Source organism: Triticum aestivum, chromosome 7A (assembly GCF_018294505.1).
Source record: "Triticum aestivum cultivar Chinese Spring chromosome 7A, IWGSC CS RefSeq v2.1, whole genome shotgun sequence".
Lineage (NCBI taxonomy): Eukaryota > Viridiplantae > Streptophyta > Magnoliopsida > Poales > Poaceae > Triticum > Triticum aestivum.
In genome coordinates this window covers 31,893,777-31,918,903 of record NC_057812.1, presented here as the reverse complement: position 1 = coordinate 31,918,903, position 25,127 = coordinate 31,893,777, and the positions used below count along the sequence as shown (strand labels likewise).

General features: G+C 46.9%; 2 protein-coding genes across 2 annotated transcripts; one reads left to right on the top strand and one right to left on the bottom strand.

Moving 5' to 3' along the window:
* The first annotated feature begins 9,074 nt into the window (after nucleotides 1-9,074).
* LOC123151314 (uncharacterized) lies at nucleotides 9,075-10,516 on the top strand. Its single transcript, XM_044571041.1, has one exon. The coding sequence runs from the start codon at nucleotides 9,319-9,321 to the stop codon at nucleotides 9,973-9,975; it is 657 nt and encodes a 218-aa protein (XP_044426976.1). The 5' UTR covers nucleotides 9,075-9,318; the 3' UTR covers nucleotides 9,976-10,516.
* A 5,574-nt stretch (nucleotides 10,517-16,090) lies between these two features.
* Nucleotides 16,091-23,126, bottom strand: LOC123151313 (probable E3 ubiquitin-protein ligase XBOS36). The gene is made up of 5 exons (XM_044571040.1): nucleotides 22,650-23,126; nucleotides 20,230-20,289; nucleotides 17,550-17,621; nucleotides 16,807-17,440; nucleotides 16,091-16,709 (listed from the first exon to the last, which is right to left on the bottom strand). Exons 1-5 carry the CDS (start codon nucleotides 22,827-22,829, stop codon nucleotides 16,330-16,332), a joined length of 1,326 nt encoding a protein of 441 aa, XP_044426975.1. The 5' UTR covers nucleotides 22,830-23,126; the 3' UTR covers nucleotides 16,091-16,329.
* Nucleotides 23,127-25,127: the final 2,001 nt, after the last annotated feature.

The following is a 25,127-nucleotide window of genomic DNA, read 5'->3' as shown; positions in this document are numbered from 1 at the left end:
GAAGTATCACTATACCAAGAATCCTAAAGAGGTGGTGAAATTCCCACGGCATTCTTGACATAAGGGTGGTAATACTCCAAGGTAAAGAAGAACAATGCTGGGTAGCAAGGAATTCAAGGTATAACACGAAACACGAACAAGTTTGTGTTGGAGGGAAGGCAATAAGTGGTTGATGATAACACAACTCATCGAGGGCAAGGATGGTATTTCTCATCACGAATTAAATTGATATCTTGGAAAAGCTCGGAATACTGATGATGATCATGACAATTTGTCGAGCGATTTCACGAAGATGTAATCGATCGACGATGACATCAAGTCAAACGAATGATGAAGCGAAAGGTTGTTGGAACCACGAGTAGGACACAGACCCGAGATCAAGTTTGTTGTTCAAGATGGAACGATAAGACAAGGAAACCGACGTAAGCTTAGCTCAATCGTCGAATGTTGTGCTCCGGAATTAAGGACCCGGTAGCACAGTTAAAATTAGCACGATAATGATGTAGCCGATCAGGCTAGGAGTAACAGGATGCAGTATTAAACTTCTCAACCACAAAGTACTGGGGGTACCGAATCTCAGTGTTGATTCGATTCACAAATCAGGGTTCTCGGTTGATGACAACCCATAACCCGTGGAGTGACTGTGATGGGGAAACGTACTACTTCATCAGAAATTCATAAGATGAAGTGCAATGGGTTGATATCCTCGAGATACCAGGGGGTAATACTCGAAGGTAGAACAAAATAGAGGTTGGGAAGGCATACTGATCTGTAGATGGCAAGTACTTTAACTTGTCCAAGAAATAGAATCAAAGGAGAACAATCATGGTCGGAACCCACGATCATAAAGGATCGAACCACGGATACAAGATGAACTTATAACAAGGGGTAATTATTTCTACGAGCAGCTTCCATGATAAGTTATACGTCATGTCCATGGGCATGAACGCAAGGTTCAAGGTCGACTCCCACTTCTTCAATGTATAACCTTCCATTCACTTCTCGCTTTGATAAAGGCATTAGTGTTGAAAGTTTTACCTGGTGAAATACCAGATGAGTATGACTCGTGAAAACTTCCGAGTTCACACATATAAAGGAAGGCATAGGTTCAACCCGTCAGGGTATCGTGGAAACATATACCACAAGCTTCAATAGTAAATACCACCAGCTCGAAAGCAGAGCATGGTTGGTCAAGCAGAGGATACAATGTACCAAAGGCATTATGTATCAGGGGAAAGAACTCACAAGGTAATTAATTATGAAGGACACTGTCGGATAATAATCCAACAGTGGATATGGCGATCCACAATGGAGCTGATGTGAGTATCGATACCCAATCAGAGGAAGAAAGAATGCAAATGCATCGGTTTATAGAACATCTGAATAATTCAATGTTTAAATAACAAAGGGATTATGATTTTCAAATCAAGGGATCAGAAGCAGTCGCTCTAATCAAGGATGGATAAGTTGGATATACCAGAGGCACAATTGACGACAAATAGTTTGGTCGAGAACCAGCTCATGTTCAAAAATGATGTCTGAGCCGGAAGGATAATTTAGAAGGGTTGATAGATGATTGTGTGCATTCGCACACATGCTGAATCAATAGGATCAAAATGACGATGCCTAAGGATACTAACGAATATTGCCAGACATATGGAAAGCATCCATAATGCAAGCAGGCAAGAATTTCAAGAGCCAAAGGCCCCAAAGGATTTTCGGAAGACCGAATATTATTTCGAAGACTTTTGTGAAACACATGAACAACTGGGGATGAGCGGATACTCGACAAGTGCGAGGATTTATTCGAAGGGGTATTCATGTGGCAAAGAACTGCTAGGCAGTAGGCACAAAGTATTCTCGGAACAATAGAGCAAACTTCGGGGTATCTTGTAATAACAAGATCAACTGAGAATAAAAGTAAGAACGTCAAGTGTATGTATTTATCCATAGGGATATTTCGATGGTAGGGAATTGCAAAGGCAACGGGCACAAAGTCTCAAAAGAGTTTCGGCGAGTAACTTCGAAATCTTATGGTGTAGCCGGCGATCACCTGGACTGAAGGGGCTCTCCGGGAGAAAGAATTTTCGAGAACCTAAAGTCAGATTTTAATAAAAATCGTTTAACCCGAGTAGAAGAGAGTTCAGAGTCCCAGAGTAAAGGTCGAGGAGTAAAAGATCCTAGTACCACCCAATGGCGACGTGGGCCCGTAAGGCACACAGCCAAGTTAGTAAAAGTTTTGCAATGGCTAGACTCAACTTCGGCCAAGGAGTTGGAAAGGGGATTCCTACAGGCAGTCGGCTCTGATACCAACTTGTGACGCCCCCGATTCAGTCGTACACTAATCATGCACGCAAATGTGTACGATCAAGATCAGGGACTCACGGGAAGATATCACAACACAACTCTACAATTAAAATAATTCATACAAGCATCATAATACAAGCCAGGGGCCTCGAGGGCTCGAATACAAGTGCTCGATCATAGACGAGTCAGCGGAAGCAACAATATCTGAGTACAGACATAAGTTAAACAAGTTTGCCTTAAGAAGGCTAGCACAAACTGGGATACAGATCGAAAGAGGCGCAGGCCTCCTGCCTGGGATCCTCCTAACTACTCCAGGTCGTCGTCAGCGGGCTGCACGTAGTAGTAGGCACCTCCGGTGTAGTAGGGGTCGTCGTCGACGGTGGCGTCTGGCTCCTGGACTCCAGCATCTGGTTGCGACAACCAGGTAGAAGGGAAAAGGGAAAAGAGGGAGAAAAGCAACCGTGAGTACTCATCCAAAGTACTCGCAAGCAAGGAGCTACACTACATATGCATGGGTATATGTGTAAGGAGGCCATATCGGTGGACTGAACTGCAGAATGCCAGAATAAGAGGGGGATAGCTAGTCCTATCGAAGACTACGCTTCTGGTAGCCTCCGTCTTGCAGCATATAGAAGAGAGTAGATTGTAGTCCTCCAAGTAGCATCTCCAAGTAGCATCTCCAGTAGCATCGCATAGCATAATCCTACCCGGCGATCCTCTCCTCGTCGCCCTGCGGAAAAGCGATCACCGGGTTGTCTGTGGAACTTGGAAGGGTGTGTTTTATTAAGTATCCGGTTCTAGTTGTCATAAGGTCAAGGTACAACTCCAAGTCGTCCTGTTACCGAAGATCACGGCTATTCGAATAGATTAACTTCCCTGCAGGGGTGCACCACATAGCCCAACACGCTCGATCCCATTTGGCCGGACACACTTTCCTGGGTCATGCCCGGCCGCGGAAGATCAACACGTCGCAGCCCCACCTAGGCTCAACAGAGAGGCCAGCACGCCGGTCTAAACCTAAGCGCACAGGGGTCTGGGCCCATCGCCCATAGCACACCTGCACGTTGCGTACGCGGCCGAAAGCAGAACTAGCCCCCTTAATACAAGAGCAGGCTTACGTTCCAATCCGGCGCGCGCCGCTCCGTCGCTGACGTCTGAAGTGCTTCGGCTGATACCACGACGTCGGGATACCCATAACTACTCCCACGTAGATGGTTAGTGCGTATAGGCTCGTAGCCAGACTCAGATCAAATACCAAGATCTCGTTAAGCGTGTTAAGTATCCGCGAATGCCGAACAAGGCCAGGCCCACCTGTCTCCTAGGTGGTCTCAACCTGCCCTGTCGCTCCGCCACAAAGTAACAGTCGGGGGCCATCGGGAACTCAAGCCCACCTCTACCTGGATGGAGCCACCTGTCCTTTCAGCCCCCTCGTCAGAATCACTTGCGGGTACTCAATGAGCTGACCCGACTTTAGTCACCATCTGTATAGTATGTATGTAAGTATAGTATATACCCGTGATCACCTCCCAAGTGATCACGGCCCGATAGTATAGCAAGGCAGACTGACAAGAATGTAGGGCCAATGATGATAAACTAGCATCCTATACTAAGCATTTAGGATTGCGGGTAAGGTATCAATGACTGTAGCAGCAATGACAGGCTATGCATCAGAATAGGATTAACGGAAAGCAGTAACATGCTACACTACTCTAATGCAAGCAGTATAAAGAAGAGTAGGCGATATCTGGTGATCAAAGGGGGGGCTTGCCTGGTTGCTCTGGCAAGAGAGAGGGGTCGTCAACTCCGTAGTCGTACTGGGTAGCAGTGGCGTCGATCTCGGTGTCTAGCGAGAGAAGAGGGGGAAGAAACAATAAATATAATGCAAACAAATGCATGACGATACATGACATGACAAAGCGTGATGCTAGGTGTGCCCTAACGCGGTACGAGGTGGTACTGGTGAAGGGGGGAACATCCGGGAAATTATCCCCGGTGTTTCGCGTTTTCGGGCAAAGGAGCCGGAGGGGAAAAGTTGCGTGTTCGATAGGTTAGGGGGGTGTGGCGGACGAACGGACCGCGTATCCGGATTCGTCTCGTCGTTCTGAGCAACTTTCATGTTGAAAATATTTTAATCCGAGTTACGGATTAAAAGATATGATTTTCTAAAGATTTAATCATTTTTTGATTTTAATTATTTATTTAACTTCAACATTATCCAAAACAGTGTTTGCTGACGTCATCATGACGTCAGCATGACGTCAGCAGTCAATAGAGATGTTGACTGGTCAACTGACGTGTGGGTCCCACTAGTCATTGACTGTTTAGTCTAATTAGTGTGTAACTAATCTAACTACTGTTTAATTAAACTAATTAGTTAGTTTAGGTTAATGTAATTATGATTAATTAACTTAATTAATTAATTAAATTATTATTATTTATTTTATTTATTTTATATATTATTTTTAATTCCTTTTTTTAACAAAACGTTCTCTGGGGACGTGGGGCCCCACTGGGCAGTGGCCCATAGGGCCAAACGGGCGCGGGCGGTGGATCAGGTGCGGGGCGCCAGGACGCCCGCCCGCAGAGACGGGGGCTGTCCGCCTCCGGTGGAAGTGGCGAGGCCACGGCGAGTGGCCGGAGCGGCGGGAGCCAGAGGCGGAGATGAGCAACGCGCGGTGGTGCCGGAGCACAACCAGGGCGTGAGCGGGGCACGCGGCCCAGGCGCGGCGCGGGCGCAGCCACACATGGTGGCGGGCAAACATGGCGAGGCCGCGCACGGGCACGGGGCGACGCGTCCAGGGCGGAGCAGGGTCGGAGCGCGGACGGCGACCTACGGTGGGAGGCGGAGGGGGATTGGGCAAGGGGCTCACAGGGGAGGTCGCGTGCGAGCTCGAGGGGGGGGGGCGTGGAGGCGTCGGAGCAGCAAGTCGACGCGGTCGTCGTGTTGTTGGCCGACGCTGAGAAGCGACGACGATTCGATGATGGGGGGCACCGTGGCCTTGCGCTGGTGGGGTGGATGACGACCACGGGGCGCGGTGAGGCCCGAAGGCACCGGTGGTGGAGAGGTAGGGCGGGACGATGGCGTCGGCGAGCGGGGGCTCCAGGGAGGAGGCACCGTCATCGGGGGCGCGGGATGGGGGCGCCGAGCGCTGGGCGCCAGTCGGGAGGAGGTGAGGATGGGGCGTGGGGAGGAGACGAGGAGGCGCCGGCGTGGACGGGCGTAGGGATGAGGCGGCGAGGTCGGCCCCCCATGCCCCGATCCGATCTGGATCGGGGGAAGGCAGAGGAGGGGGCGAGTGGGAGATCGTGGAGTGGGTTAGGGTTTGCGGGGTGGGGGATAAGGGGAGGAAGTGGGCCGGCTGGGCCTAGTGGGTCGAGGCCCCAAAGGGGGGGCGGTGGCTTGCGGGGCCGTAGCCCAGTGGGGGGGGTTCTTTCCTTTTTTTTCTGTTTTCTTTTATTATTTCTCTTTTATTTCTTTACTGTTTTCATTTAAAGTTTCTATTATTTTCTTTTTATAAAATACCAAGTTAGCACCTAAATTAGTATTACTAATTAGGCCTCTGCCATAATTATTTTGGCACACTATTAATTTAGTTATATTACTATATCTTTATAAAAGGCATTAAAGTAATTGTTTTGCCCTAAGCTTTGGTTATTTTAGTGAAATTAAATATTATAAGAAATGTTGGTTTCTCCACCATTATTACCCGTGAACTATTCGTCACATTTAGAACATTTTAGTTTTAATGTTTGAAAACTTTTGTTGTTTGTCTTTAATTTAAATTTGAATTTGAATCGGTTTCGAACTAACTCGAGATTAGCAATTATAATTCGAGGTGACATGGCATCATTAGCAGAGGTTCACTGCAGCTTAATTATCCGGGCGTCACAGTTGCGAGTCGATGGTTGACTTACAACTAGGCCCTACAAACAAACGCCCCTCTAGTTGCGAGTCGGTGGTTGACTTGCAACTGGGGCCCCTACAAACATATGCCTCCCTAGTTGCGAGTCAGTGGTTGACTTGCAACTCGGGCCCCTACAAACATATGCCCCCTAATTGCGAGTCGATGGTTGACTTGAAACTGAGTCCTACAAACATCCTCCCCCTAGTTGCGAGTCGACAATTGACTTGCAACTGGAGCAACTACAAATAAGTACGGCACGTCCCAGTTGTGAGTCCATGGTTGACTTACAATTGGGCACCTACAAACATACGCCCCCTAGTTGCAAATCAGTGGTTGACATGAAACTGGGCCCACTACAAAAAAGTATGACGCGTCCCAGTTGCGAGTTGATGGTTGACTTGCAACTAGGCCCATACAAACATACGTCCGCCCCTAGTTGCGAGTTGATGGTTGACTTGCAACTAGGCTCCTAAAAACAAACCCCCTAGTTGCGAGTCGATGGATGATTGGCAACTGGGCAACTACAAAAAAGTACGACATGTCCCAGTTGCGAGTCGATGGTTGACTTGCAGCTGGGACCTACAAACATACGCACCCTAGTTGCGAGTCGATGGTTGACTTGCAACTGGGTCCCCTACAAACATACGCCCCCTAGTTGCGAGTAAGTGGTTGACTTGCAACTCGGGCCCATACATACACATGCCCCCTATTTGCGAGTCGATGGTTGACTTGAAACTGAGTCCTACAAACATTCGCCCCCTAGTTGCGGGTCGATAGTTCACTTCCAACTGGAGCAACAACAAATAAGTACAGCGCGTCCCAGTTGCGAGTCTATGGTTGACTTGCAACTGAGCCCCTACAAAACATAGCCCCCCTAGTTGCAAGTCAACGGTTGACATGCAACTGGGTCCAGTACAAAAAAGTATGATGCATCCCAGTTGTGAGTTGATGGTTGACTTGCAACTAGGCTCATATAAACATACGTCCACCACCTAGTTGGGAGTTGATGGTTGACTTGCAACCAGGCTCCTAAAAACAACCCCCCCCCCCCCAGTTGCGAGTCGATGATTGACTTGCAATGGGGCAACTGCAAAAAAGTACGACACGTCCTAGTTGCGAGTCGATGGTTGACTTGCAACTGGGCTCCTACAAACATACGCCTCTCCTAGTTGTGAGTTGATATTTGAAATGCAACTGGGCCCCGACAAACACACACGCCACCCCCATAGTTGTGAGTCAATAGTTGACTCTCAACTAAGGCCCTTACCAAAAAAAACGCCGCCCCTAGTTGTGAGTCGATGGTTGACTTGCAACTTGGACCCGTACACACACATACAAACACACACACACACACAAACACACACACACCCTTCCCTAGTTTGCGAGTTGATAGTTGCAACTGGGGCCCCCGACAAACACACTCCCCACCCCTAGTTGCGAGTTGATGGTAGACTTGCAATTGAGGCCCCTACAAAAACACATAGCCTCCCTAGTTGCAGGTCGATGGTTGACATGCAACTGGGCAGCCTACAAAAAATAGGCACTGCCCCCCAGTTGCGAGTCCTTGGTTAACTTGCAACTAGACCCCCTACAAACACGCCCACTCCCCTTAGCAGCGAGTCGATGGTAGACTTGCAGCCGAGACAAAAATAGGTTGGGCCCAGTTATGCGTCAAGGGCAAGTTAGAGCCTATCACTTTGACATCAAATTAAAAGAAAAAAGAAATAGATAGTGACAAGCGACGTAGCATGTCTCTTCCACTTCAACAACGCAGACCAGATAAAATGAGCCATAAGAGCGTAATAACAAAATTTGACAAGAAAACACATACGTGCGACGCGAACAGCCAACAAGTGGGCAAAAAAAAAACAAGGCATCACGAGAATACATCGATGCGAAATTACGAGTTTATGCAAACATTACAACAACAAGATCCAAAATGACAACGATTTAGATAAAACATTGCAATATCTCGCCCTAAACGTACAATGTGTTGTTTTTGGTGTATTCAGAAACAAGTTTCAAAACCACATAGTGTATTTGGTAAACAAGCTCAAAACAACAAGGTTTGTCCGGCTTTGGTGGGGGAGGGGCCATGACGACGGCGTGACTTCGGCTTGCTCCAGTGCTTATAGTCATCGCTAGGTGATACATGAATCTGGTTGTAAATTTTATTATCTATAGTGTTTTTACACTGTCATTATTGACGAATAGATTGAAAATTTATCTGAGAAAAAAACCCTCAAAAAAACAAACAATGTTTTTCTTTGCCGGTGAACAAACAAACAATGTCAAGAAACAAGTTCCAAACAAACAAATTTGACAGCGTACACTTGAAAAAGATCTGAAGACAGTGTGCAAATGATAAAAAAAAAGGCAAAAACGCACTAGCGCTGCCCTCAGACTAAGGAACAGTGGCCCACAAATGTACAAGCACCAGGAGGCCTTGACACGGAAGTGGAAGAGCACTGGCGTGCACCCGCAGAAAAACAGGCCAACACGTTCCACTCAGAGAAAGGAAAAACAAGCCGGCACGAACGGGTAGCACATCGACGCGCGCAGGATGGACAACGATTACGTTAGTTGCACAAATCTCAGCAAATTGATCTAATGGCTGTGGACTTAGATGTGATATAGCTAAATTTCATCTAGATGTGATTTAGCCAATCCGTTAAATATTTGAGACATTGTAACAAAAAAAATGACAAAAACTGATCTGGACTCGACCATCTTCTCTTCTTCCAAGTGGGCAGCGCGAAGGCGCCAAGAAAGCTTCTGTGTCTGTCTGTGTGAGTGAGTGACCGGTGCGGGTGCTACGTCTGTCTGAAAGCAAAAGGCTTCGTCTTTCCTTCCTCCGTTCGCGCCAACCTTCTCCGCGCTTTCGCGCGCTCCATGCAGAAGTTGCCTCCTCCTGGCTTCCTCGTCCAAATCGAGGAACCCTTCAACCCCGCCCATGGGTATAAACCACCGGCGGGCGACCACGCCAGCCCCATTCCCACTCCCACCCGCCGTTCGCCACCGTGCCGTACGCCGCCGCCTATCGATCGAGGGAGATCAACTATATCTGTCTGCCGTGAGCTAGCTAGGTAGAGAGAGCGCGTGCGCGATGCCGTCGTCGAGGCTCGTGCCCAAGGACGGCGAGTGGGGAGGCGGCGTGGCGCTGGAGGTCACCGTGCTGTCGGCCGAGTCGCTGCGCCTGCCGCCCACCTACTCGCCGCTCCCGCGCCGGCTGCGGCCCTACGTCGCCGTCTCCTCCTCCTCCTCGTCCTCGTCCGCCGGCTGCAGCACGGGCGTGGCCCCCGCGTCGTCCGGCGCGGGCGAGCACTCGTGGGAGGACGTCGGCGAGGACGCGCGCCTGGTGGTGCCCGTGGGCGCGGGGTTCCTGGAGGGCCGCGACGACGTGCGCGTGGCGGTGCTCTCGGAGTCCGGCTGCGCGCGGCTCGTCGGCGACACGCCGCTGGGCTGGTGCCGCGTGCCCGCCGCCGACGTGCTGGACGGCCTCCACCCGCCGCGCGCGCTCCGCAGGCTCAGCTACTCGCTCCGCTGCCCGCGCCGCGGCGGGCCCGGACACGGCGTCGTCCACCTCGCCGTGCGCGTCCTCGGCGACGTCCACGTCCACGTCGCCCGCCCGGACCCGGCCCCGCCAGCGCAGCCCGGCTGGTGCCGCGTCGCCATGGGCATCCCGGTCTCCGGCCCCTCCGCCGCCGCCGCGGCCGTCGTCGGCACGCCGTCCCCCTGGGCGTGGAGCCAGGCGTCGCGCTGATCGACGATGACCCGAGACTAGCCGTGGAAGAACGGTGGAACTTGCGCGCGCGCCCGCGGCGACCGGTTCTTGGGTTTGACTAATCGCTGCCCGGAGCACGTACGTACGTACGTAGCCGCCGGACCGGGAGACGAAAGCGACGGGGGATTAGTCAAAAACTCGAAGCTAGCTGCCGGGCTGATTCCTCGCAGCTGCGTACGGACGTGCGTGACGGGATCCGATTGGACGTACGCGCTGCCGGCTGGCCGGCCGTCGGCGGCGGTGCTTGACCCCGACGTGTGGAATACGGCCGATCGAACGTGCCGGTGTATATATACGTCATCGTCTAGGGAAGGTTCCTTCCTAGTGATGGAGGTCATGTGTGAGGGCATGCATATCTCTGTCATCCAAAGTGTAAATTCAGTAAACATGTACAAAGGATAAAGTGAAGTTTTCAGTGCAAACTAGACAACTTTGAATGCCATTTTATTTGGATGTGGCTAGGTCTCAGTCAAGTGATATAGTATATAAAAAAGAAAAAGAAAAATCTAAAAAGAATATTGGTACGATACTCCATGCAAGATCTAGGGGACATAGCATCGACTGAGACTTAGCAAAACTGATTTTATTTTTGTAGATTTTAGTTGATCTCCTTTAGTCCATAGATATGAGGTCACAACCACCGGCGGTGGATCTACCGTCCCTCTTTTTTGGGCATTTGATCTGTCTTCCCGGCTATAAACCTTACACGCTTTTACCTGGTTGTGCCCCACGCCCGTGAGACTTATGGTATTAGTATCTTTAAACTTTGTCGAAATGTTAACGGTCCATTTAGAATTTATTTCTTAATACCGTGGTCAAATTGGGCTCTTGCTTCAATCGCTCCTTTCAAATTGATGTTCCAATATCTCCTGCTCCCGGGTTATGTGTCGCTGTTGCTCTTCCCTGGCATTGACAGATTCCTAGGTACAATGTCAGAGCTATGTTGAGGCCAGGGGGCAGTGCCCCCCAACCTTGGGATATTAATTGTCTGAAGAGATTTTTTCTATAGTTGCATAGATTGAGAAAAATACAGATTTTTACCTTTGTAAGAGTTTATTTTTTTTCTATTGGCCCTAGTCATCCCAAGCTAGCTCCGCCACTAGACCTGGGCATTCTCCAGGCCGGGCCTGTCAAAGCCCAACTTACAAAGTTTAGGCTCGAGCCCGGCCCAGCCCAGCCAAAAAAACGCATACATAAGCCCAAGCCCGGCCCAAAGGGAGAAAACGGAGCAATTTCAGGCCAGGCCGGGTCGGGCTTCTGTGTAAACTGCCTGATTTCCTACGCCCAAGTCCGACCCGATATACGCAACAGGCTGCATTTTTAGGCCCGAGCCCGCCCCAAAGACAAAGCTCGGCTTGGCCTGACCTGGGTTTCTTGGGCTGAATCGTCGGGCCTGGCTGCCCATGCCCAAGTTTGTTCGCTACTGCCTAGGTCCACCACTGTTGACACCTCGTAGGCTAGTATTTTTTTTATACGCCACCAAGGAGATGGCTACTGGATTAATGCCAGGATCTAAGGTTATGCACATCCCTCAACCTGCACATTTTGTTAGACCTTGCTTCCTTCGATAAGCGCACGATACCCCTAAGACTAGTCATAGTGGGGAGTAATTTACACTAGTGTCATGCATATGACACTAGTCTATGTTACTACCTTCATAGTGGGGAGTAACATAGATGTAGTGTCACATGTGGACGTGGTTGTATTTATTAGCTTGTAGTCTCATTTTGTCTTTGGGAATTATGTTATTCCAAACACCTCTCTCTTCATTAACTACATGTCACAAAGCAAAAGTATTTTGAAATACGTCATGTTACTAGCTAAGTCACTCCCATTATGACCAGCCTAAGAGTATCCATTGGACATGGACTAGTAATGGGGTGTGCTCGTCCAAATACAAACATGTTGGGCATCAGGGGATGTGCCATGGAACCTCTTGTAAGCTTTGCTTACGTGCTCCGGATACTGCGATCGGCATGTGACCACATATACCTCTAGACCGGGGGAACGGGGGCTCACACGTGCCACTCGTCGACCGCCACACTCATGAAACCGTGGGATACCATGCTGCTCTAAGTAAGATATGCCATGAAGCGTCGGTCCAATGGTCAGAGCTTTTGGAAGGAATGGTAAAGCTGCAATCTTCGTGGCGCAATGCCTAACTTATGTGAAGGTAGCAGTCGTGGCCTTCAAGTACGTAAAATGTAGAATCTTTCACTTTACAACCCTCATTATGTTTAAACGGGTTTTAGCTTATTTGACTCTGCTTTTGTGATAATCAGCAGTGACATGTCACATATATTTTCACATATCCACCACATCATCTCGTTTCTCTCTCTTCAAAACTTCTTCCCCCATCCCATAACACTAAAACATCAAGTATCTATCAAACCTTGTGTCTATTTCAGATAAGACTCGGCTAAAATGATCACCAAATTCGACATGATTTTCAGGAAAAAAAATTCAAAAAAATCCCGCGGTTGGTATTTTGGACCAAAATATTCAACTTGAATTTTGAAGAAAAGAATGGGTGCAGGACTGCTTGCGTCGCCTACTATGGTTGCGAAAGAGGTGTGGGTAAATTTAAGCTTAGTGTTAGATTTTTTTAGCGATACGCTTAGGGCTAGATGGGTGGAAACCCTTTCACCACACCGGTGGACGTTTGTCGAGCAAACGCGCATTCAAGCGGTGTCGCGCATGCATATATGAGTCGGCCAAATAGACTTGTCAAGGAGATTCCCTTTCCGGTTTTGTGAATATTCCAGAACCTTCCATGACACTTTTTTTTTCTTTTGGTGTTCTTTTTTTATTTTCCTTTTAAATTTTAAAATTTCCATTTCTTCTATTTTATTTTCTATTTTATTTTCCCATTCTTTGATTTAAAATTCAAGAACATTTTTTGAAATCCAGGAACAATTTTAAAATTGGTCAATTGTTTCTGAAATTAAAAAATGTTCAAATCACGAATATTTTTGCAGTTCGCAAAATTTTCATTCAATCGAGAATTTTCCAATTTTTGAACTTTTTTTAAAATCTTATATTATTTTAAATTTTATCAACAGTTTTGAAATACCAGAACATTTTTTCAAATTTGTTTTCCAAATCCATGAACATTTTTTCTACTCGTGATTTGTGTCCAATTCATGACATTTCTGAATGTTAGAACATTTGAAATTTGGGAATATTTCTTTCAAATTTGTAAAGATTTTTTGAAATCATGGACATTTTTCGAAATATGAGAAACAAAATTAAATTCATGAACATTTTAAAAAAAATTGATCATTTATTTAAAATCCGCGATTTTTTGGTGAAAATTTTGTCTAATTCATGTACATTTTTTGAAATTATTTTTTAAAATTTATGAGCATATTTTCAAATTCAAAACTTTTTTGAAATCCTGGGAATTTTTGGAAATCTAAAAAAGAAACAGGGGCACCCCGCTGCGATGTGGCCGTGCCAAAATTGTGTGTGTGGGGGGGGGGGGGGGGGGAGCAGGGTTGTGTGTAGCTTGATTTTCCCCGCATGGGTCAGGGAATAGGAGCTATCTTAGAAAAATTGAGGCAAAGCTCCCGAGCTCATTTATTCATACGTAATAGAGGTTTTTACATAATAATGCACAATGTTGTGAACATCCACGTTACCTGCCCTTCTTTCATATGTAAAAACGAAGTCTTGTAATAAAAGTTTCATACAAGAAATATCTTTGATAATCATGGATTGTAATCCTTTGCTTTCCATCGTGAATAGGTCATTGCACTTCTACACAGTATATTGCGATTACTCCCTTTCACAGGTTGATATCTCTGGCTAGGCATAATGCCTGATGACAAGCCATCGCTTCCATGCTTGAGGGTCTATAACACCAATACACACCAGAACTGAAGCCCCCATGAACACACCAGTTCCAGACCTGAATATAGCAGCTGCAACTCCCCTTTTGTTTGTCATAGAGATCGACCCGTTGACAGTTCCTTTAGCCAATCCTTCAGGTGGCGGAACCCATCTTTATGGTGCAAATGATCCTCTTGGTTGCCGCACTAGTGGTGTGTCTATCTCCTGCAGTTCTCTCAGATAATTTTCAATGAACTTGCACGTCACAAAAGGACCTTCATATTTGTCTTCGTGCGTCTCTCTTTGCATTCCCAATGCCAACATTGTTACCATAACTTTTACATATTGTTGTTCTGGCAGAAAATCCTCTAGCTCAAACAACCAATTTCTTGTGATGGGAGAGTCCCAGAGATGCCGAGAACAACTCCCCATCTGGATAATATAAAGTCTTTAAGATATGTGCACTTAGGGAATTTTTTCTTGCATTAACCTCGATCCCTGTTTAGTTAATAATACTAAATTAAACAGTTCCATCTTTAAGAAGTCCATTCCTCCCGGATACTTTGGTTGTGACATGTCATTCACGAAACCTAAGTTGCCTTCCTCTTACCCAACTTCGCTCCCCACCCAAGCTTGCAAAGTAAAGAATCGATATGTTCACACAATCCTCGCGGAAACTTGAAGCATCCCATACCATATGTGAAGAGGGCTTGGGCTACCGACTTAACCTCAATCTCTTTACCTCCAAATGATAGAATTTGGTCAATCTAACCCTATACCCTCTTCCAAACTCCGCCCTTCGGGTATTTAAACACCTCATTTTAACTCGACTAACATCCGTGGGCATGCCCAACTGCTTTTCAGATAAAGTTTCAAGTTATACATTCCGAGTTTGTTTCACCTTTCCTCTTAACTCGTTTGATCACCCCTTACTGAAAAAACTGAGGACTTACCAAGATTTATTTTCCGACCAAATGTGTTGCAATCATGGTGTAAGAGAGACATTATTCCTGCATCGCGGTCCATAGGAAAAAGGTTGTCACACGTCATAAATAAGTCTTACTGGTTAATGGGCCGAATACATCTAATGATAGGCTTGGAACCTCGCGTGGTCTATATCTCGCATTAAGCTAGCGCATTCTTCCATCTCGTTGAATATTTTCTCGCCTTGTAGCAACTGGGCTGGCCCATTTTCGTATGATTTTTCTCCTTCGCAGGGTTCGTTGATCGAGTGAGTTCGCTGGTTTGCTCGCATCGTGTTTTTTTCTTTTCTTTTTTCTTCGTCTCTTCGCTGTCTTTTTTTTTGTTTTCTTTGCTTTTTCATCGGTTTTCTTCCTTTCTTTCCCGCTTTCACCGCTGTTTATTGTTTATTCTTTGTTTTTATTTGTTTCTTTTCTCGATTTCCATTGGTTTTTTGTTTTTCTTTCTTTTGTTTTATTTATTCTTTCTTGGTTGTCATCGATTTTCTTCCTTTTTTCCCGTTTTCACCAGTTTCTTGTTTTTCTTTTTTTATTTGTTTCCTTTCTCAGTTTTCATTGTTTTCTTGCTTTTCTTTCCTCGTTATTTCTTTCTTTCTTTCTGGGTTTTCATTGATTTTATTCGTGTCTTCATTATTTCTGCATTTGTTTCTTCAGTTTTTTTTTCATTTTCATTTTATTTTTTGGTTTTCATTTTTTTTCTCTTCTTTGTTTCTTTTGGTTTCATTTTACATTTCTTGTATATGTCAACAACAATTTTCTTATACACGTTTAGCATTTTCCAAATACAAATTTAACATTTTTTTAATACATGGTCAACGTTTTATATAATACACATTTTAAACAATTTTCAAATGCAAGATTAACATTTTTTGAATAGTTGGTCAACATTTCCCTAAAGACACTTCTAAACTTTTGAAATGCTTGATTAGCAATTTTTCAAATTTAAAAGGTTAACATTTCGTAAATCCGTAAACAAATAAAAAGATTAAACTTTTGGAGGGAGTACTTGTTTTCTTCTACTACTAAATGGCATGCATTGCGTAAACAAACACAGTTTTGTCGGTCACCCTACACAGTGGCGGAGCTTGAGCAAGATCTTTGGGGGGGCCAAATGAAATATATAGGCTAGTGAGGGGGTCAAACATGCAAAATTTAACAATCTAAATTATTTTCCTAATATTTTTATGCCTACATGTGCTAATCTTGGGGGGGCCACAGCCCCCCCCAGCCATGCACTAAGCTCCGCCACTGACCCTACATGCATTTTGTAGTCCTCACCTCGATTGGAAAGAATCGCAACTTCATAAGATCAATGTGACTAGTGGTATAATTTACAAGAAAGAATTTCTATGAATGTCCACCACATCCACACCCCACTACCATATCTACATCATTTCATCACACCACAAACACAACAAATAAAATGGTATGCCAGTTTCGTCTGTGTATACTACTCCTGTGAAACTTTTGTATGTGCACGATGAAATTCCTGCGAAACTAATCCGGGCAGAGCCGCTGGTTCTCAGGACAAGATGGCGGAGGGGCCGGTGAACGGGGCGCAGTAGAGGGGAGCTATGGCGGCCTCCGGGCCGTCCAAGCCGCTTCCGCCGTAGCTCCGGTGCCCGGAAGACCGGCATGTGCTTTTCTCGTCCTCCTCATCCTCCGGGCTGCCGTGGCGGTCCTGGCAGCGCGCGCACGCGCAGGGCAGGCTGCCGCTGCCGCCCATGCTCTGGTGGTCGTCCTCGGGCGGCGCGGTGGCCGCGGCGACGGCCTTCCTGAAGGAGGCGATGCCGCTCCGGCAGAGCGGGCACGGCACGGTGCCGGCCAGCCCCGGCACCTCGTACGCCTTCATCACCGTGCACAGGTCCATCGCGCACTTGAGGCACAGCTCGTGCCCGCACACTGCACGCCGATCGTACCAGAAACGATCAACAGATCATCGAAAGGTTGACAAATTTTTTGCAGGTGATTGGGCGAACGGACAAGCAGAGTAGGGTACCTTCGGCGGCGACGTTGCAGGGTCTCTCGAGGCAGACGGAGCAGGCGTCGTCGTCGTTGCCGGCACCGGAGTCCGGCGAGGCGGGGAAGCCGGCGGCGGCGTAGTCCCTGGCGACGGCGAGGAGGGAGGGGAGCGGGAGGGAGAGGTAGGCGGAGGGCGGGAACTTGGGGACGGGGAGCTGCGACTTGGGCGCCAGCACGTGCTCCAGCCAGTTGCACTTCCACATCCGGGCCACGTCCACGGCGAGCCACCCGTTGCAGTTGGCGGCCATCCGGTCGGCGCCGCGGGAGACGAGCACCTGGCAGCACCGGACCTCGCCGCCGGACGCCGCGTAGTGCAGCGGCGTGCTCCCGGCGCCGATGGCCGCCATGGGCGCCGCGGCGCAGGGCAGCGTCTGCGCGTCCAGGGACGCCCCCTCGTCGACCAGCAGGTGCACGCAGTCCACGTGCCCGTGCAGCGCCGCCAGGTGCAGCGCCGTGACGCCGCCGCCCGCCGCCCGGTTCGCGTACCGGGCCCCGGCGCCCTCGCCCGCGCCGGCCGCGTCCGCCAGCAGCAGCCGCGCGCACCGCACGTGCCCGCCCGCCGCCGCCGCGTGCAGCGCCGTGCGCCCGGTCAGCCCGTCCGCCTTCCACACCTGATCGGTTCAGCCGAAAGCAAAGATCGCGACCAGATTAGATTGGTCTGTGGGAACAGAGTAGCAGCAAGCGAGCTGAATCTTGGCGCCAATTACAGTAGTGGCGTACATTGCATCTGAAGGCGAGAAGCGTCTGAACCACCTCCCAGTGCCCTGAGCGGCACGCTTGCATCAACGGCGTCTGCAGTTCAATCGTCCACCAATTCGCATGTGAGACAGAAACGCGGTCAGGTTCCATTTTTACCGAGCAAAACGAAAACCTAGTACTCCCTCTGTTTCAAAATAGATGACTCAACTTTGTACTAACTTTAATACAAAGTTGAGTCATCTATTCTGGAACGGAGGGAGTACAAATTTGTCTGATGGGATTACAGCACAGGTACACACACAAAAAAAAAAGAACAAAGTATGCAGTTTTCAACATGAACTTTTTACTGCCAAGAAATTATCTCTCCCATGATGCTTGTACATAATAATTTCCGGACCACATTTTTTTAATGTAGGAAACACTTTGGAGTCCACTACAAATGTGACGTCAGATTTTTAATCATGGCAAATCGAATGATTTTTAGGAGAATTATGTTCTCCAAGGATGGCAAGTTTAGTTGCTAGCACGGCAAATCCGTCTCGGTTCATATTTTTGTCAGAAAATTGACGTGCTTGCAAACTTAATTTCCCATCATCTCGCCAATATAAATTGCCCAGAAAAACGTCACATTTGTTATGGCTAATAATCGGATGTCGGATGGATCCTTCTATTTATCTCTCTTACTGTTACTGCTTACTTATGTCGACGACTAAGTAGAAAATCCATAATTAAACCTTTAAAGAAAACATAAATTTATAAGAAAAAATATATAATGGATCCTTGAACTGTCAAAAATCTAAGTTTGGTCCCTCAGTTTCAATACAACACAATTTTTAACACTCGGCCTTGGTCCATTTCTTCAATGTAAACCCTATAGGATGGTGTTACAATGTTTCTCGCCCATGTGGCAACCCCGAGTAATACAAACTTTTGGAAATAAGCAAAACATTATGTGAAATGAAAGTAATAAAATATGTAAATAAAAATATTCATTTAAGATTAGTTGAACTCTATATTTCTCTCTCTCTCTCTCTCTCTCTCTCTCTCTCAAAAAAGAACTCTATGTTCTTTTACAAAATCACACCGGCCGAAATATCATGTAAAACCATGGAATTCAGCGACACAAGAAATTATTCTCAATTGTTATTCCCATAAAAAAATCCCATATTTACAACAATTTTTTTTAAACAGATCCAAGCTTTCCAAATCTGGCATGTAAGAAAATGTATCAAGAACTGTTTTTTTTTTGCAGTTATTCTTGTAAATATCCAGGACCAGAAAAAAACCATAGATTTTGGCTTTGAACTTTTAGTTTCATGAAATTACCATCTGTAGTCCAAATCTTCAAATTAGTCCAGTTTTTTAAAAAACAAGAAAGGCATTGTTATCCACCCCCCTCCCCACCCCACCCCCTTAATTATTTTGTTGACTTGTGTCAATTCTATGGCGCCGGCCAGGCTGTATCTGTTTGCGTGGGAAACTGGGTACCACGACACAAAACACGTGTTCTATAGTATGATGATTCCACTAGTTTTCTCCACACACAAAAAAGATGATTCTACTATTTGAATTTGAGGGACCAATAAGTTCCTCGATTGTGGTTGTTGCACTTGCAACCAACCAACCAATAATAACACACATTGTTTCTCTCTCTCTCTCTCTCTCTCTCTCTCTCTCTATATATATATATATATATATATATATATATATATATATATATATATATATATATATATACGGCTGCGCTAAAGTGCGCCTGAGCGCAAAGTTGCTAATCGTGCGCTCCGGTCAGACTACGCGCACCACTCCCTCGCCTCTGTAATCAAGGAACCATCGAACCTCGCGTATTTTTCTTCCACCTAGTAGTAAATTTAGTGGGAAACCTAGTAACGATATTAATTTCATTACTATTGCCTCCCACTCGTTCACGATCCCGCGCACATATGACATAGTAATGAACAATAGGAAACATAGTAAAAGAATTTATTATGTTACTGCTGCCCGATCTTGTTTTATTAGTGTTCGCTTCCATTTCCATGGCTCGTAAAAAACTATGGAATATAGTAATCAACCATCATAACCGTTACTGTGTGGACAATTGTCCTAGTAAATGTATTGAGAATTAGTAGTAATAAGAGTTCTCCAATGGTAAAGCGAGAGTATTTGCTAAAGTAATTGAGCGATTTTTCACATGGCTGATCATTGTAAAGTTGAAAAGTTTCAGGCTGTAGTAACACATAAAATGCAAATTACTACATGCGGCTTGCCACTTACGATCAAAAGAAAGTGTGGAACCACGTGGGGTGGGGTGGATCTGCGGAGGGATGCACATGCAGTTACTTTTTTCCTAATCTAGTTACGGCTCAATGGGCAGCGCGCATAATCATAATTCTACGCTCTGGCTCACTTTAGCAAGTCTATATATATATATATATATATATATATATATATATATATATATATATATATATATATATATATATATATATAAGAAAAGTGGTACCAACAGCAACACGCGCGCGACAGGAGGCAGCAGCGTTGCATTGACGACCGATCGATCGGAGTCGGAGAGATCAGCCTCAGAGACTGACACATTGAGTTGGTTGGGAACTTGAGATGAGCAATAACACAAGCCGGCCAGCACTGTTCACCTCACACTCTGGCACTGACATACACACATACATTGATATTACATACATACCTGTCCGTACACGTTCCTCGCGTTCGCGTCGGCTCCCTTCTCCAGCAGCAGCGCCGCGATCTGCACGCACGCACGTAAACACCTTCAGAACTTTTTCAAGAACACGCAAATGCTCTTTTTAATCGCCGCGGCGACACGCGTGCAAGTGAAAGTAAAAGTGGGAGAACCGATTTTTGTTTTTATTTTGCGGCCAAAACTTAAATTAAATTATGTATGTGCGTGGTACTAATAGCGTTGTGTGTCTAGGTCGGCGAACGCGTGACTTGATCGTTAACGACTGTACGACTGCGGACGGAAACAGTTAACCAGCTGGCTGGCTCGCTAGCTACTGCTCATCAACTCATGTACTCCAACTGCACATGTAATCACTGTCTGGCCATATGTTTTTCGACAAAATCGTCAAAGCTAGCCAGCCCCAGCCGGACGATCGAGCGGACAGGACGACGCTGCGTGTGATTAATTTCTCCGTGACTTTCGTGATGGCGTCCTGACGCGATGGCTTTTAAAAACACGGGACTAATTTGCTTGGCTAGCTGTACTATTAATCACAATTTACTTAGCACATGCGTCGACAACAACGTATACACAGCAACTTGTGCTGCGAAAATAAGTGAAAGTACTGTACTACATGTGTGCGCTTCAGTTGCACGGGGTAGTTAGTTTTTACATCAAAGCCCTAAAGAAAATTTGGCCGTACATTCTACAGGTTCTTTAGGGTACTCGAGGCACAAACATGTACGCACATTTCGCCTTACTCATTCCTGAAAAGAATTATCACATCATATTCAGATTTTCGCATTTGCTAAGTTGCCTGGAAATCGAATTGGTGCAAGTCAATTTCCTGGGAGAAGGAAGGGAGGTGGGGCCGAGCAGGGGACAACACGGTAGCGGCGTTGTCAGCGGAGGGGAGTCGGAGTTTTGACGGTTCGGATGCCAGGTGGGTTGTCGACTCTAGAGAGATGGCCGGGCGGGTAGGGCGACATGCCGGCAAGGCACGCACCGACGCACAGGAGCGTCATTGGCCATGGGTGGCGGCATCAAGCTGTTAGGGCGGCGCCAGATCAAGCGGATCACGAGGAATGCAGAGTAGTTGGCTGGAGGAAGGAGAAAGCACGACAGCCATTGGATACAGATGAGAGACGAGAAGGCTAAAAAATCAACTTGCCAAAAAAATAGACAACTTGTTGGATTTCCCTACAATTTTACATCAAAATCCGCGTGTCACTATCTAGTGAGCGCACCTACCTGGCTCCCATTATATACCATCAACTTGGGTGAGAGGAAAACCATCAAGTCAAATAACCTTTTGATCCATCTACCCTATTACACATGAGCTTGACAGTAACCCGGCCCGAAAATATCCCAACTAATTAACTAGCTACTGGTGCCAACTTGCGTGCAAAAGAATGCATCGTCCCTACTACAATGGTGACTCGACCTCCTTGCCGTGAATTTTCGGCCACACGACGACGAAGGGGTCATTTTCTACCAAGGAAAAATGAGTCGTGCTTGCTTGGAAAACCACAGCCGGAGGACGCACGCATGCACCCCAAATCAAATCTCATATGGTGGAGTCGGCAGGTTTTCTTGTCGATCGACTCGCGATTTTTATTTTATTTTATTTATTCACGGTTTTGTCCGTGGTTAAGTTAAAGCTACGGTGGTTATGCTAGATAGGTGTCCGTAATGATAATTAATTTGGGGAACAAATTGGATATGGTGGTACCTTTCGAGACATTACTAGGAGGATCAATATGTGGGATCTACGTACTAGCTGATTAATCCGGGCCACTTGTTTTCTCTACGTTTTGTTTCGTTGAATTTATTTCGGCTTTTCACGAATATATATATTTTGAGCACCATGATGTGAGCTTGTGTACTCCCTCCGTCCAAATTTTTTTGTCCCAAGCTTGTTTCACAAATGGATGTATGTAGCACTAACTTGGTGCTATATACATCCATTTATGGAACAAGCTTTTTCGGACGGAAAGAATAGTTATTAGTCAATGAGCCTCAAATTTAATGGACACTCTTAGACTCGCAGTTTGAATTTTGTAGGGTTGGCATCTAGTGTCGGTTTTCAAAATGCAACTTATCTTGCCATTGCAAAAAAAAAAAAAATCCGTAAAGCACCAGCCATATTGAACATTGAACTTGTAATAAAGAAATAAAATAAATGGCATGCTGAACTAGGCCCGCGCGTTGCATGGTTTTGAATTCAAATTGCACCCGCTGAACTAGTCCATGCAAAACGGAAACAAATCCGCATGCAGGCAGGCAGGCGCGCGCGCGGCGGTGGCCGGCGTCGAGATGCCGGAGGACACGCGTACGAGCAGTCGAGCGAGCGGGTCGTCGGGCCATCTCGCCGGCCGGCAAGCCGGCGCGCGCGCGCGCGAGGGCACGTGCACGTACGTACGTACCTCGTGGTGGCCCTTGGTGGCGGCGAGGTGGAGCGGCGAGCTGAGGTTGCCGAAGGTGGCTGTGCACCGCGCGAGCCCCGGGTCCGCCGCCAGCAGCCGCCGCACCTCCGCCGGGTCGCCGTCCCTCGCCGCCGCGGCCAGCCGCTCGCCCAGCCCGGCGCACCCCAGCGCGTTCCCCATGCGTACAGGATCGGTCGATGCCTCGTCCGCCGCCGCCCACACCCCGCAGCAAGCGCACCCGCCGGCCGGCGCCCCGTCGCTAGCTGGAGAGCTAAGCTCACGGGACTTCTCCGGTCGTTGTTGGCAAAGGAGATTGAATCTGGTGAGCTAGCTGCGTGTGAGCCTAACACTAGGTCACCACATATATATCTGAGATTTGTGTCTATCTCTCGTGCATTTCTCTTCCGGCTAGCCTAGAAAGTTTTATATGTGCACTCTTCTAGTTCTGGCTTAGTGTGATCCTGACCCATGAGAGAATTCTTTTTCCCTTCTTCCTCTCTCACTGTTAAGATATCTTGGTGTCAGTGTATGAGGCCAGACAGCTGGGCACTAGTGTATTGATTAGTTGTGCATGGCTGCTTTTGCACATTAACCCCTGTACTTGCGTGGATTCACTCGCATGCCCACCACTTAGGCCTAGGGGTAGCTTCAGAAATAACCCCCTACAAATGTTATTTTTGAAGTGATGTGTATCTTTGGCGCCGCATGGAGACTGTCTGGTCGAACAAGACGGGTGCCGGCTATAAGTGACTCCGGAGTATCATGTCGAAGTGGGGCGTCGGTCAACAAGTGAAGGGTCGATCTCCAAGAAAAAATATACGCGCCGACAAATCTCCAAAGCTCTTATCAACAAAGTGTCGCTCGCCAACATGGTATCATCTCGATTGCATCCTATGGTCGGAGAATGTCCCGAGGAAGTGAAAGTGAGGCATGCATAAAATTGTACTGAAAACGCTACAAGTCAATTCATTGTCGATCATATATAGTACCATCCCTTCGTGTTAAACGGTGAACTATGAAGAGTCAACCCTAGCGCCAAAAGAGTCGACGTGTTGCACACCTGGTTGTGTGGTGCTAAGTTGGCATGGAAAAGATCTCCTTACAGTGTGTCGAAATCATCCACAGCCAAAGAGACCGTGCAAGATATATTCGTAAGTGTATGACAGTGTGATCGATGTAAGTATCGGCCAACCCCCACTTAGCACTAACTCACGGGTGCAACTAATCTAGCTAGCTAGTGGATCAAGTTTCTCCACTTGGTAGCGTCAGTTCCCTTCACTTTCTGCCACTTGCATTTCGTGTCTATTCACCGAAATGAAACACTATTATGGTTTTATCACCTTCATTGTCATCAGTTTATTTTTAAAGGTTATTTACTGGTTAATAAGTAGTCAAGGCTTTCCGATCATTTTCAGTGCCTTTTGTGGAATAACTTTTTTTCCTGATTTTTGTAGAAAACTTATGTACTGAAAGACATGTCTCAACCAATTCAATCGACTTTCAATTTTCCCGCAAAATAGAAAACAATCCCAAGATAGCATGTTGGGTCCCAATGCCATGCACAGAGAGAGACAAGTACCATTTCATTCAACCCCAAGTGCATCAATACGTACTCTTCACTCGCATGCATGATCTGATTTCATACAACCAGAACCCCCTTCATATATACTACCAATGTCAAAAAAAATTGTCAGAAGGTTCCTGAGCTCATGCAGGGCCGGCCCTGGGGCATGGGCAGGGGGGCGACGGCCCAGGGCCCTGTTGGAAATATGCCCTAGAGGCAATAATAAATTGGTTATTATTATATTTCCTTGTTCATGATAATCGTTTATTGTCCATGCTAGAATTGTATTGATAAGAAACTCAGATACATGTGTGGATACATAGACAACACCATGTCCCTAGTAAGCCTCTAGTTGACTAGCTCGTTAATCAATAGATGGTTACGGTTTCCTGACCATGGACATTGGATGTCGTTGATAACGGGATCACATCATTAGGAGAATGATGTGATGGACAAGACCCAATCCTAAGCCTAGCACAAAGATCGTGTAGTTCGTTCGCTAAAGCTTTTCTAATGTCAAGTATCATTTCCTTAGACCATGAGATTGTGCAACTCCCGGAAACCGTAGGAATACTTTGGGTGTGCCAAACGTCACAACGTAACTGGGTGACTATAAAGGTGCGCTACGGGTATCTCCGAAAGTGTCTGTTGGGTTGGCACGAATCGAGACTGGGATTTGTCACTCCGTGTGACGGAGAGGTATCTCTGGGCCCACTCGGTAGGACATCATCATAATGTGCACAATGTGATCAAGGAGTTGATCACGGGATGATGTGTTACGGAACGAGTAAAGAGACTTGCCGGTAACGAGATTGAACAAGGTATCGGGATACTGACGATCGAATCTCGGGCAAGTATCGTACCGATAGACAAAGGGAATTGTATGCGGGATTGATTGAATCCACGACATCGTG

Excerpts from the sequence above, each read along its gene's own strand:
- LOC123151314 (XM_044571041.1), top strand. The coding sequence starts at position 9,319 with ATGCCGTCGTCGAGGCTCGTGCCCAAGGACGGCGAGTGGGGAGGCGGC.
- LOC123151313 (XM_044571040.1), bottom strand. The coding sequence starts at position 22,829 with ATGGGGAACGCGCTGGGGTGCGCCGGGCTGGGCGAGCGGCTGGCCGCG. Across the intron at positions 17,441-17,549 it reads TTCTCGCCTTCAGATGCAAT|GTGTGGAAGGCGGACGGGCT; the intron begins GTACGCCACTAC and ends TGAACCGATCAG. Across the intron at positions 16,710-16,806 it reads CTGCAACGTCGCCGCCGAAG|TGTGCGGGCACGAGCTGTGC; the intron begins GTACCCTACTCT and ends ATCGGCGTGCAG.